Source organism: Harpia harpyja, chromosome 4 (genome assembly GCF_026419915.1).
Source record: "Harpia harpyja isolate bHarHar1 chromosome 4, bHarHar1 primary haplotype, whole genome shotgun sequence".
Taxonomy (NCBI): Eukaryota; Metazoa; Chordata; class Aves; order Accipitriformes; family Accipitridae; genus Harpia; species Harpia harpyja.
This window is the reverse complement of record NC_068943.1, coordinates 59,632,837-59,645,891: the sequence shown is the minus strand read 5'-3', so window position 1 is coordinate 59,645,891 and position 13,055 is coordinate 59,632,837. Positions and strand designations below refer to the sequence as shown.

At 39.1% G+C, this 13,055-nt stretch overlaps 1 protein-coding gene across 12 annotated transcripts in view; it reads left to right on the top strand.

Annotated features, from left to right (window-relative positions):
• Window positions 1-13,055, top strand: part of EHBP1 (EH domain binding protein 1) — a 231,446-nt gene that overhangs the window by 110,224 nt on the left and 108,167 nt on the right. For all 12 annotated transcript variants that reach the window (XM_052784229.1, XM_052784239.1, XM_052784234.1 and 9 more), the window contains one exon: window positions 5,063-5,249. In XM_052784229.1, the coding sequence (XP_052640189.1) occupies window positions 5,063-5,249 (187 nt within the window). The remainder of the gene's footprint in view (window positions 1-5,062; window positions 5,250-13,055) is intronic.

The following is a 13,055-nucleotide window of genomic DNA, read 5'->3' as shown; positions in this document are numbered from 1 at the left end:
GTGTACTGGACTGTAGATTTCTCTAGCCCTTTGTTTACAACAGCCGCCTTCTTATTTTAGCTGACCACATTTGCTTTATTCCTTTATTTTTTCCAAGGATAAAAATAAACTCCCCGTAGGTGGATTCCACTTGAACACAAATCTGATCTGTGTTTTCATTATAAAAGCAATGTCCCATGGAAAGTTGGAAGGATAAGAAATCAAAAAGCACTGTAAAATAGTTTTTTACATCTTTTACATAAGGTTTTTGTGTCCTGACCCCCAAAGTAGCTTCCTCTCCACATTTTCTTCCCAGGTTACAGGAGCGCCATGTCATTGAAAACAACATGGAGACCATTTGTTAAATGTATTGGGTAGAAGCGTGGCAAGGAGAACCTTTGAATCTTTATACTAAAACACTCTGGAGAAATAAGTGTAATAATAAAACTCCAGTCTAGGAACACAGGACTTGTGATACTAACTCACACCTACAAGCACTATTATGCATTACCTCATGTCATTAATTTTCAAATTTTTCAGTAGAAAGTTTCTGTTAAGGTATGGTGAGCACTAATGGAAAGATTTTCATAGGCCAAGCCAGTTGGTAGTTTTTGTGTGCCCTAAATCATGAGGGTTTATGTCCAGATGTGTATTGTTTCTTATCTAATGTGAATATTGGTGCTTTTATTATCTACATAAGTGGCTAATCTTCTTCCGAATCCTATTAAAGTCTAGGCTTCAGTGTCAGTTTGTGGCAGAGTGTTCCACAAAAAACCAAGATCTTATATGAAATGTGTTTCCTTTTATTGATTGTAAATAAGTTACCTTTCCAATCCCATACACTATCTCTTCTGCTGGCTTATCAAAACAACAATTAGTAGTATTGGATTTATCTGCCGTAAACAGTTGCTGTGGTGTATATCTCTAGCATGTTCACCATTACCTGTCACTTGTCCGAGTTAAATGGTGCTAACTTTTTCAATCTCTCTTCATACAGAAGTCTCTTCATCTCTCTAATCATTTCCACCGCACGTCTCTGGACCCTGTTATTTCTGCTGCTATGTATCTATTTTAAGATGTGTTGACTTGGCCTGAGCAGTGTATTCAAGACAAGGCTGAACAACTGAGTCATGTCACAGCATTAGAAAACTTTGCACGTTATTTTCAACTTCTCTCCTAACATCTTCTCTTCCGATATTTTGTTTTGTTTTGGGTAGTTTTTAATAATTTTTTACTACCGCTGGTCTAGTGCTTTCTCCAGGAGTGGTTTTGAACCTGATAGATGGAAGGCATAAGAAATAGAGGGCTCCTGAAAGACATTTACTGTCACTCAGGAAATACAATGTATTTTTATACCTGCTTCTTAAATGTTTCATTGGAGTTCACTTAATGCACCACTTGGCATTTTCCTCTTGTATTTTGTGTGAAATACGATGATGTGTCGTGGAAACATGGACACATCAGTTAGTATCAGGACCCTTGTCCCACTCTACTCTGGCAGATCCCTAGTTCTGATTCTGGACTCAGAGCTTACACAAAGAGCCCCAAGAGCTGAACTCTGACTCCAGTTTTGTAACAGATTCTTGTTGTAATCTTGGAGAAGGTACTTACCCTCACTGTGCCTCTGTGAAGGATCTACCTTGGGTAATTGGCTTAATTGAAACATATTTCACTAATGGTTGCGAAGAATATGTAAGATATCACAACACACATCAGCAAAGCATAGTCACCAGCATAAGCATAGTGAGACGTTGCATGGTACATAGGGAGTTAGATGATCCAGTACATATATTCTGCTATAAAACTACACTCTCAAAACATACTTCCTCTGGCTAAATTCTCATACCTAGCTAGAGATAAGGAGCACATTTTCCTTTTGTTAGTTTGGGCATTTGAATGTTAGTGTAAAATACTGCTTTGGCCTTTTTGAATTTTATACATTAAAATCACAGTGGTGGGTGGTTATCTGTTAATAAAGGACAGCACACCTTGCTAAGTTTAATTATTTGAAAATAGAATAGCTCACAACTACTTAATGCTTTCAACCTTAGTAATTCTGATTGGTAATATTGCCTGATCTTTTAACCCTACCACACTGACAGCTTTGTTTTTCCTCTTCAATGAAATGTTGATTTTTTCAGTTAACCAGTAACACTGATGAAAATAATTTTTAAATTGGTCAGAATAAAACTTGCTTTCAGATATTATTTGGCTCTGTGGCTTCTTATCTCGTTAATCATTGCATGACTTAGAATAATGCTGTCTAATTGGAAAGACTATCGAGTTGCCATGTATCAAAGCTGCCTGTTGCACAAGAAGCCACAAGCCACCACACTCCCAGTGACAGCTTAATGCCAGGTAGTTTGTCAGATTTGTTAGGTTTGTTTTAATTTTGTGGTGGACAGTCTAGTATCTCTTAGGCAAATCATGTGTGGATCAATTAAATAGCTTCACAGAAGCAAAAAGTATGGGAGCTGACCTCAAGGAAAAGTGCTTTAATATTTTTCAGCTAAGGCTTTTTTCAGCCAGACTTTTCCTATGCTTAACTTCTTATATAGCCATGTGGAAGCTGTTGGAGCAAACTCTACTACATATATCAGACCCCCATGACTTCAAATTTATAGCCTCTTTGGGCAAGAACTGTTTTGGTTTTTTTATCTGTATTAAACTTAATTTTTCAAAAATCTTTCTCAATATTTGTAAGACCAATTAAAAGCAGTGCAGAGGGGAAGGTGGAAAGTAGTGTGTATGTGTTCAGCCCATACTAGGACCAAAATGTGAGGGTTTAGTCTGGCTTTTAAGCAAGTTCTTCTCTAGCTAAAAAAGGCAGTCACTTGTCTCCTTATAGCATTTCCTTCTTGTGCGTGTAGTAGGGTACAATCCTTCAAGATTACACATGCAGTGCAGACAATTCTGGAGCATAAAAACTCAAAAGGTGGTTCTTCCAAACTTTTTTACTCTCATTGATAAGGTGGTGGTTTTTTTCTCGCACCAAATTAATTTTAACACCTTATGAATACACCTTTCTAATTCCAAGTACACAGAGGTAAATTACTTTCCTGCCAAACATGCTGTGTCTGTTTGCTGTTCAGAAGGCTAACTTGTTGAACTAAATAAAACCTTGTGCTCTCCTGTAGAACGCATTGTTCTTCACCCTTTATCTCTTTTATCTTCATTTTCCCTTCCCTTTGAACTTTCTGGTGTCTGAAGACAGCTGAGCTGGGCTATCAGCTAAATTAGAGCTAGTGACAGCTAGGTGCATTCTCCACTCCAGCCTGAATACCCTCCTTTTTCTACTGCCTCCCGTGGAAAACACCCATCTGTTTCTATTTAACTTGTTATTTTGATGTTGCCTTTAGTTTTGATTGCACTGGTGGCTTTGTGCTTGATGGGCAGCAAAGTGAGAACACCTGAGAGTTGCCTTAAGTCAGCAGATGAGTTATCTTAGTGTTAGTCTTTCCTTTCACTTCAGTATCTGAATTTAGATCTTTTTCTTATAACCAGTAGTGGCAGATTCTCAGAAAGGTCTGGAGGTTTTATGCTCAGTCTTCACTTATGTGCTTCAGTAAACTCTGCTTTTCAGAAGTAGACGTGTTTTCTGTGGTGTGGATTATTAATTGCTTGCTTTTTCTCAGTGAAGAGAGGATGACGGTAAACTGCATTAAAATAAACTCTAAAATCAGTCCATGAGACTGAAAGACATTTTCATACTAAAAGTACACAAAACTGAAAGAAATTTGGTGTTGTGTGAAAGGAAGCTGGATGAATAGTTGGTTTTTTGCTTGTGCCCACATTTTGCTGTTGTAGTTCTTTAAAAACAGTGTGTACTTGCTCATGATTCTTATCCTGAGAGGAAATTTGTAAATGGATCTAGCTAGATAGGCTCTTGTCTAATGCTGTATGCATTATTGTTTCCATCTAGAGTTGAATTCAAGGGACTGAGGTTATTTGTCATTATTAGTTATGCTTTATATAACTGTAGACCTTTGAGAATTGCAGTGACATAGTTATATAAACATAGTTTGAGATATAAGATAAATATATCTTGCAGGGGAAGTATGGACTAGAAATGAATTAACATATCAATTTCATAATTAACCATCCAGTTTTGGATTGCAAAATACAAAAAGTGAGGATTATGAGTAAAATAATTTGGTGCAAAGAAGGTTCTCATGAGTATCCTTAGCAGGATACAAAATTGCTGGCTCTTCAAAGTGTGTAGTAGAAGCCATTATTTGATGTATTATTGATTGATATTTGATGTATCAAACTAATAGATAACGTCTGGAAACACTGTGGAAGTATTTACTTAGGGTGGAACAAATGCGGAGTTGCAACGTGAACACCAGAGTTAAGAAGTACAATTCTTTGGAGTGCATCCACTTGGTGGAAGATTTTTACTGTGTTTCTTAAGGTTTAGTTATAAAAAGCACTTTCAAAATAGACAGATGATGGCTCCTGGTATCTGTAGAGAGGTATATGCAAGTCAGCTGTGGTTTTCTTACACTATTCTCTTATCCAAAGAGTTTTCTTGAAATGGTGTGATGCCTGTGTGCTGCAGAGTTTAAAATATACTCAATGTGGATTCTGTGCGTATGGAAGCCAAAACTTTCAGGCTTGGACAGCCAAGAGTGAGGCCTCTAAAGCCGTGTTGAAGTATGCATATAAAATTGGCCAGATTCTTAACTCTGTTCTCATGAATCATTCTTAATTCTGTTCATTAAAATATTAAACAGCCAGCAACTTCACTCAAATTTGTTGGTATTGAGCTTGTCTGTAAATCAGATCACTCTTTGATAGATAGTGAAGTATAATTGAATAGTTAGATTTATGCAATTGGTAAAACTTCCGTAATTTACAGGACTTTATAAAATGTATGGAAACTGGCCTAACACAGTTTTAACTGTTGTAACTCGCTTTTCAATCGTATGAAAAAGTAGTATCTAAATGCATGTAAAGGCAAAATATATTCTTATGTGGGATAATAAAAGCATTTTAGTCATTGGCTTCTCTAAACAGGTCTTATTTTCGGTTTTAATTCCAAGGAGGTAGCAAAGAAATATGTTTCCCTTCTTTTAATTAGATCAAATCCATTTTATGAACCAAAATCAAGTCCTGCTTTAATTAAAGTTGCTCCACTGCAAGAACCAGAAAAGAAGATGAAAAGAAAGGCTCCTGAACCACCAAACCTCTTGCCAAAGACAGAGACAGGCATGAGTGAGAACATGTCAGCTATTCCTGCATCGAGGGAGCTTTCTTCTTCTCCTAAGGTAGGTTTTTCATACCAAAATTCCATCTTTGTTATTAACAGTACCTTTATGTGTATTGTAGACATCCTACGTATTTCCGCAGGCCATCTTAAAAGCTTTGCTTATACTTAATAAGGTGTTGGCTCATCTCTATTCACTTGCTTGTTCATAGGGGGAGAGCAGCAGTAGGAGCTTGTATTTTTTCTTTAAGGAATTAATGACAACAGTATCAGCAACTGCAGTTTCAAAGAAAAGAGTCTTCTAGTAACAAATGTGACAGGACAGCTGGATATGCCATCGAGAAGGAAGAAAATCATATTGAACAATACTTTGTCTTGATCTATTGTAATGCCACTAAGCCTTGCCCCCATTGAAGAGTCTGTTTCCGTGTTTCTGTCATAAATCTGGGTTTTAAGAGCTTAGTACTGGATACTGTTCATTTGTATTGGGATTTATATATGTCCAATTCCATAGGTATGTCAAAGTAATTTAAAAAAAAAGATGGTCTACTTTAAATTGGATTAACTGTTTATTAGGAATGTCCAGACTAAGCATACTTATATATGCACATATATCTGTATTTGTCAAGGGAAAACATGAGTTAGCGTCTATTGACGAGGGCAATGTGAGGCGTAGGTATTTTAGGATTACAACAGCTAACTTCTGTCGGTGTGAATTTCAACTCTAGTGTTTCAGCAGTTAGCACCGCTTGCGCTTTTTTAAACAAAATAAGCATTTAGTCATATATGTTAATGGGCCCTTCTTAAAAATGAATTTGATACGTGCGGACTGCTTGTTTTGAAGGGTAGGAAGATGAGGACAGAAGGCTTCCCTTCAAGCATCTCGCCCAATTTATGCACATTGTCATGTTTTGCCTTGTATTGGAGCTGCTGTACTTTAATTTAAGAATTGAATGAAACTACTTGTCATACCTATCATTTCATTGCTTAATTACTCAGCCAGATCGCTGACGTGTTCTTGTCTGCTCAGGCTCTGATCTTGCTATTGTTTTACCCCTCAGTCAGGGTAAAGAGTATGAGACCAGAAATCTAATCTGTGTCTGCTCACAGCAAAAAAACCCAATGTAGTGAGGCTGCAAGCACAATTCACAAGTTATTCTTAATGTGCAAAACCACAATCAGGGAAATATGAAATCAAAGCATAGCAGTTTTATAATGCTCTGAGATGGGGTTTGATCCTGTTTGCTGGAGTTTCTGTATGAAAAATATTGCACATTATTTGATTTCTGGTGGAGTCTGGCCCTTGGGTCAAAGCAAAGTGGCCAAAGTAAAGCATTCTGGTACTACCAGGCAGAGAAGAGACATCTGTGGAGGAGATTTTATCACGTTGCTTGATGGAGGTTGTGCCCCCATTGCTCATTGATTGAGAGGGTTTTTTTACAGGTCTGCATCCAAGGAAATATGTCTCTCTGCTTTATTTCATGTCTTCATTGTGCTGAAATAACATATTACTACTGTGTTTGATTGTTGTAGTTTTTGTCTGCCCCAGACTAAGTTTTAGATTGTCTGAAAGCTGGAATTGATTAAGAAAAGATGCAGGATTGAACTCACTGAGAAGACTGTGCTATTATGAACAAAGTCGGGTAGTTCCCGCTCTTTTGCAGGGTGTTAGTTTCCAAGTATTTTCGTGCCTGCCTGCTTGCAGCCCACCTCTTTGCCAGTGATGCTGAGGCACAGCTGAGATCAGCAAAGGTCCAAGTACTGAAATTTTGATATTCATTAGGGCCATAGGGGAAAATGGAGCTCTATGCTGACCTTTATTTTTTTTACAGGATTTTGGAGGATATGAGACCATTAGGGAAGGCTCCAAAGCAGATGCAGCATCCTGGTTTATTATATTACAGCTAGAGTGAAAAGTTTCACTGACTGGGTGTGTTAAAATATTGTATGGTCACTTGCAATTCAGAAAGCTTTCTGTAAGCAGTCTTTTTTCTGTGCTTGAATTGTTTTGCTCGAAGGTGATATAATAATGTTAGATCAAAAGCACTTTACTTGGAATGCTTTTTGGAATTTGGAAAAGTACTGACATTTAAAAGAAAAGAAAATTAAACAATTTCTTTACACCACAGTACAAAATAGTGCCCAGGTAGGACTTGGGCTGTTGGCACAAATAACTTGTTTATTACTCAATAATAGTGACAATGTTTAGCAACTCTGAAAAAACTCCCATCAAAAGCTATAGGCACTATACAAGCATGAACTTAACACACACCCTTATCTTGGTGGAATAGTCCCATGGAGGTAAACTTATGTAAAGGGAGGTTAAATAATGTATCTTAGTGTTTTGTCCAAGTTCGCTGTGCACAGAAAGCCTCTGCTACAACTCTGACCAGAACCAAAGTGTCCCAAAATGTTCAATTCCCTGTGTTGGTTGTCTTCATAGGAAATGGCTACAGAGCAGAAATGCTAATCTTTAGACTACACAAACACAGTATTAATATTAGAACTTTAGAGTTGAAGGAAAAAGACTCCAAAAATGTTTCTGCAAATCTTTGCCAGAGTATTTGGAGCTCATTTTTCCTTCACATGCTAATGGTGTTCATCACATTTGCTGAACACAAAAAATACAAATGCTGTTATTAACATCATATATCAGCAAGTTTATTAGGTGGAAATTTTTCCTGAAAGACTATTTGACACACGACAGATTTCTACTCAAGATACATGTTCCAAATACTTGAAATTTTGTTACTCTATTAAAAAAACAAACAAACCACTTAGATGTTGAAAACAGTAGTGAAATTCCTAGGAATTTAAATACCAATTTAAAAGTAGGGCAAGAAAGGTTGCTATTTTCCTAAGTCTACACCCAAAAATCAAATCCCTAGGGTATGGCTGGACGCCAAAATTGCTTCGTTCAGTGATCAGCTGCAATGAGCCTTCTAGCATTTGCATTGTGGGTATAGGAACACTTCCACAGAAGTGCAATTGTGTTTGCTGTTGAAACATCATAGCTTGAATCCAACGTTTTACTATTACCCAAGTAGTGGTGGAAGGTGTTTCTTGCCTGAGGCATATCTGACTTCCCACACATTTTTATTTGTGTGTGTGTGCATGTGTGTATGTTTTCTTAATTTCTAACAGCAGTGTCTGCGGTAACGAAAGAGAAGAATAAAACAAAGAATTTTTAGCAGTCAGCGGTCTTGGACATGTCTCATTTGAGAATAGACTTAAGCTAATGCATCTATGTGAATTGCAAAAGGCTTTCTTTTAAGGGAGTTGTATGGTCTTTTAACAGCTAAATGCTATTTTTAGGTTTTCCTGGAATCGTATCCACAATTAATTACCCCTATTACTCCTGACACGACAAAAATCAAAATCCTTCTAGTTCCTTTGTTCAGAGATGTATGCTGTACAAGACAGTTCTGTGTAAAAGTTTCGTGTAAAAGTTTCATGTAAAACTGAGCAGAAAATTCCAGAAAGCACCTTCTGATCTGGTGGTATCAGCATCATGCCTGGTATCTGCAGGATAAAGAGGGTACTCCAGGGCAGAACTTGTTCAAGAACTCAATGATCAGTGAAGACAGAACATGAGACTAATAAATACGCATCAAGGGACCTCTGGAGGTCATCTGGTCCAAACCCCCCGTTCAAGCAAGGCCACTTAGAGCCAGTTGCCCAGGACCATGTCCAGACAGCTTCCAAGTATCTCCAATATTCATCTGATCTTTTTCAAATGTTTGCCTTGCACTGCTTCCCTGAGCAATCAGTTAACTGGAGTAGCAAACTCTTTCCAAGCCTCTTTAATGTCATCCCTTTGAGCAGGCCCTTCTGATTACTCAGAGATCCCGATGTCATCTCTATTGGTGAGGAAGGGGCAGTTACCTGTCAGAGATAAGGCAGGGTCTAGCTGTCCATAAAGGTCCAGCCAGCTCTTGGCCCCATAGTATTAGCTCAGTATTTGCCATATCTGGGTTGGGAGGAAGATTTGTTTCCAAATATTATTGCCTACTTGCACTTCCTAAAGGAGTATCTTGATTCTCTCCTGTCTTCCTTCCATGCCTCCTCTAAACTAATCTGAATCATCAGTGAGAGCTTAAAAATGCAAAAGTCTGAAAGCCTGGAATAATCCCACAGTTAATCATCTCAAATGGCTTGAAGATATGGTGTGCTGGCTATATTTAGGTGAGTCTGACAAACTGCAAAGCTGTAATTAAGCTCTTCAATCATCAACCTGCTACAGTGTTGTCAAGCCCAATTGAAGCCTTGTTGGGCTTGTTACCATCATACATGTGTTACTGTTCTTGACATGGTTTGGATAACCAGGTTCTGCCTTTCACAGAGGTGATGGAGACTTTAAATTTCTTCCACTTGTCGTTGACTTTGTGGAAAAAAATTGAACAAAGAAGTTCAGGCTCAAAAAGTGGTATCAGACCAGTGCATAGCATGCATATCAGTGCCTGTCATTGGTTTAGCTGATTAAAAAATACACATATCAACTCCAACTGGCTGAAATCTCAGCCAGTCTTAGTATCTTATCTTCCCTACATTATGTTGACTTTATTGGAAATAAGATCCAGGCATCAGTTCCAGAGTCAGCAACTGTGTCCCATAGTAGAGAAGCTGAAGTCATGTGTCTCTACACAATCATGGATTTTATTGCCTTTGTGAGAATGAGGGGGCAGGAATGCTACTGCATTTATGTGGGAGGTGAAGAATTATTTACTAGGGAACAGGAGGAAACAGATAATCACCCTCAACCATAGTTATTTTTAAGTGTTAAAAGAAAATAGCTCCTGCACTGGATTAGATTGCTCATTCACTTTTTTGGAAGGATAGCATATGCCTTTCCCTTCAGGAAACCATTCTGAGAAAGGCTTTTCCTACTATGTGGTAGTTTCAGTTTGTTGCCAGACTGCAGCCAAGGCTCATGTTGATGGCTCATGAATCCATCGAGTTTCTGGATACTGCAGTTACCATTAACCTACTGAAAGGTGACAATGGCGTTCCTCAGGGGTTGGTATTGGGACTGGCGCTGTTTAACATCGTTGTCAGTGACATGGACAGTGGGATTGAGCGCACCCTCAGCAAGTTTGCCAACAGCACCAAGCTGTATGGTGCGGTCAACACGCTGGAGGGAAGGGATGCCATCTACAGGGACCTTGACAGGCTTCAGAGGTGGGCCGATGCAAACCTCATGAAGTTCAGCAAGGCCAAGTGCAAGGTTCTGCACGTGGGTCAGTGCAATGCCAAGCACAAATACAGGCTGGGCGATGAGTGGATTGAGAGCAGCCCTGAGCAGAAGGACTTGGGGCAATTAATGGATGAAAAACTGAATATGAGCCAGCAATGTGCACTCGCAGCCCAGAAAGCCAGTCGCATTCTGGGCTGCATCAAAAGAAGTGTGGCTAGCAGGTTAAGGGAGGTGATTCTCCCCCTCTACTCCGCTCTCATGAGCCCCCACCTGGAGTACTGCATTCAGCTCTGGGGCCCCCAACATAAGAAAGACATGGACCTGCTCGAGGGGGTCCAGAGGAGGGCCATGAAGCACATGCCCTATGAGGGTAGGCTGAGAGAGTTGAGGTTGTTTAGCCTGGAGAAGAGAAGGCTCTGGGGAGACCTTATAGCAGCCTTCCAGTACTTAAAGGGGGCCTACAGGAAAGATGGGGGGGGATGCTTTAACAGGGAGTGTAGTGATAGGACAAGTGGTAACAGTTTTAAACTGAAAGAGGGTAGATTTAGATTAGATATTGGGGAAACATTCTTTACTGTGAGGGTGGTGAGACACTGGAACATGTTGCCCAGAGAGGTTGTGGATGCCCCATCCCTGGAAGTGTTCAAGGCCAGGTTGGATGGGGCTTTGAGCAACTGGTCTAGTGGAAGGTGTCCCTGCCCATGGCAGGGGGGGTGGAACTAGATGATCTTTAAGGCCTCTTCCAACCCAAACCATTCTGTGATTCTATGAAAGTCAACAGGTATGTTATGGTTGGTGAATCCAGCTTGGTTCACATCCTTTCTCTCGTCTTCAGGGTGTGGAAACCTATGTTCATTAGACACATACTTTACAGAGTGGCTACTGCAGGCTGACTAGTCAGCCTGGCATTTGGTAGCTCACAGATCTCAATCTCACAGCTGCCTGCCGGGCTACCCAGAATATCTCAGTAAATGAAACTTCTGCACTCCAGTCTTGGCAATAGGTGTTTCTCTGGAAATACATGATTATGTGAACAGACATGGAACTTGTATCAGACCACAGTATGTTTTTTGAACTTGTCCTTGGATAGATTTTGAGTTATACCTAGCAACTGATGAAAGCATAATAGCACCAGGACAGGATGATAAATAAGCTTAAGGCTGTCATATTAATGTATACACCATTCTCTCCTTTATGAAAGTCACTGTGTTGCTGGTAATCATGAAAACATAGGCATTGGTTTCGGTGCTTGTAGACAAGAGCTTGTGGTGGCCTTTTAAGTTGGCAGAAAAGGAGAATGCACATTCACATAATAGTCCAAAGCCAATAATAACATTTCTGTTTGTCACCATCATTGTTTAAGCTTGCTCTCTCTCATTTTAAAACCAAAATTAATTGGTTTGCATGCCCAGTGATAGTCTGCTCTCTCATGCCAGGCAAGCTAGCAGATTTAAGCTCTAATGAAACATATTTATAGGAAACTTGTAATAAGAAATACAGAATCCTTTTTCTGCATGACATGTAATAACCCATCTCCAACCAGTATCCTTTGTAATCTGTTGCGTATCTGCAATGCTTCTGTTGAGGCTGTTCAGAAAGATTTCTGCCTGATAGGCAGTTTATCCTTCAAACTGCAAAGGAGGTACAAATTCTGAGATAATTTTCAAGGGAACAACAAGAAACCTGTAGTAGTTTCTTCTTTTTTTTTTTTTTCTTATTTATTCTAAGGCAGAATAAACGCTTAGACAGAGATAAAGCGCACAACACTGAGGTGAGTTTAGTGGAGGGGGAGGAAAGTAAAATTCAATATAGTACTAGGTGCAACTCTCCAAGATCTCAGAGATCCTGTAGTCTCCACTTGCTCACTTTTTCCGCTTGTATTTACCTCAGCATTATCAACCTCATCTGACTGAACAGTAGAAACAGCTCACCTTAAAACACAGACGCAGTAATGCAGCCAAGTGGAGAAATTACATTAAACTCCAAATGGTAGATGAAGATCACTCATTGTCTCTTGGTATCAAAAGTATCTCAGTTGTCCATTCACGTAAGGACTTCCTGGCTCTCTGGAACATCTTCTTTAATGATTTTGCTCCTTTCCAGTTTCACATTAGCTGCAAAGGAATTGTGCAGCTCATTTGCATGAGATTTTTGTCACTTCCTATACAGACAGATAGTTCACCAAGCCCAAGGAAGACTTGGGAGGTAGTGGACAGAATTTTAAGATATCTACTGTTATGAACTGGTGCAAAAAAGGCACTCTGAGAAAATCTGCCTTTGCATACAGCCCTAAGACATTTTATCTTTTAATGGGAAGAAATACAAGCCACATACATAATGTGAACAGAGAGATAGTGAGATAATCATATTGAGGCACAGACAATTCATTAAACTTGCAGCTTTTCTAGTGTTAAATAGTAAAAGGGGGGTCACTTTTTAATACAATACTTAAGCAATTTCTTATTACTGTTTGCATGCATTTTAAATGGTGTTTGTCAACTTGCCTAGCTATGTGCTTTTTCCTGTGTTCCTTACTATTAACCTATGTTTGGATGTAAAACAACCTTGTTAGAATATGTGTTAGAGTAAGGAGCGAACTGTTCTCTTCCCTTCCAAATGCAAGTGTAGTATTTTTCCATTTTGCTGAAGGTATAGGCTAAAGAATGTCTTCCT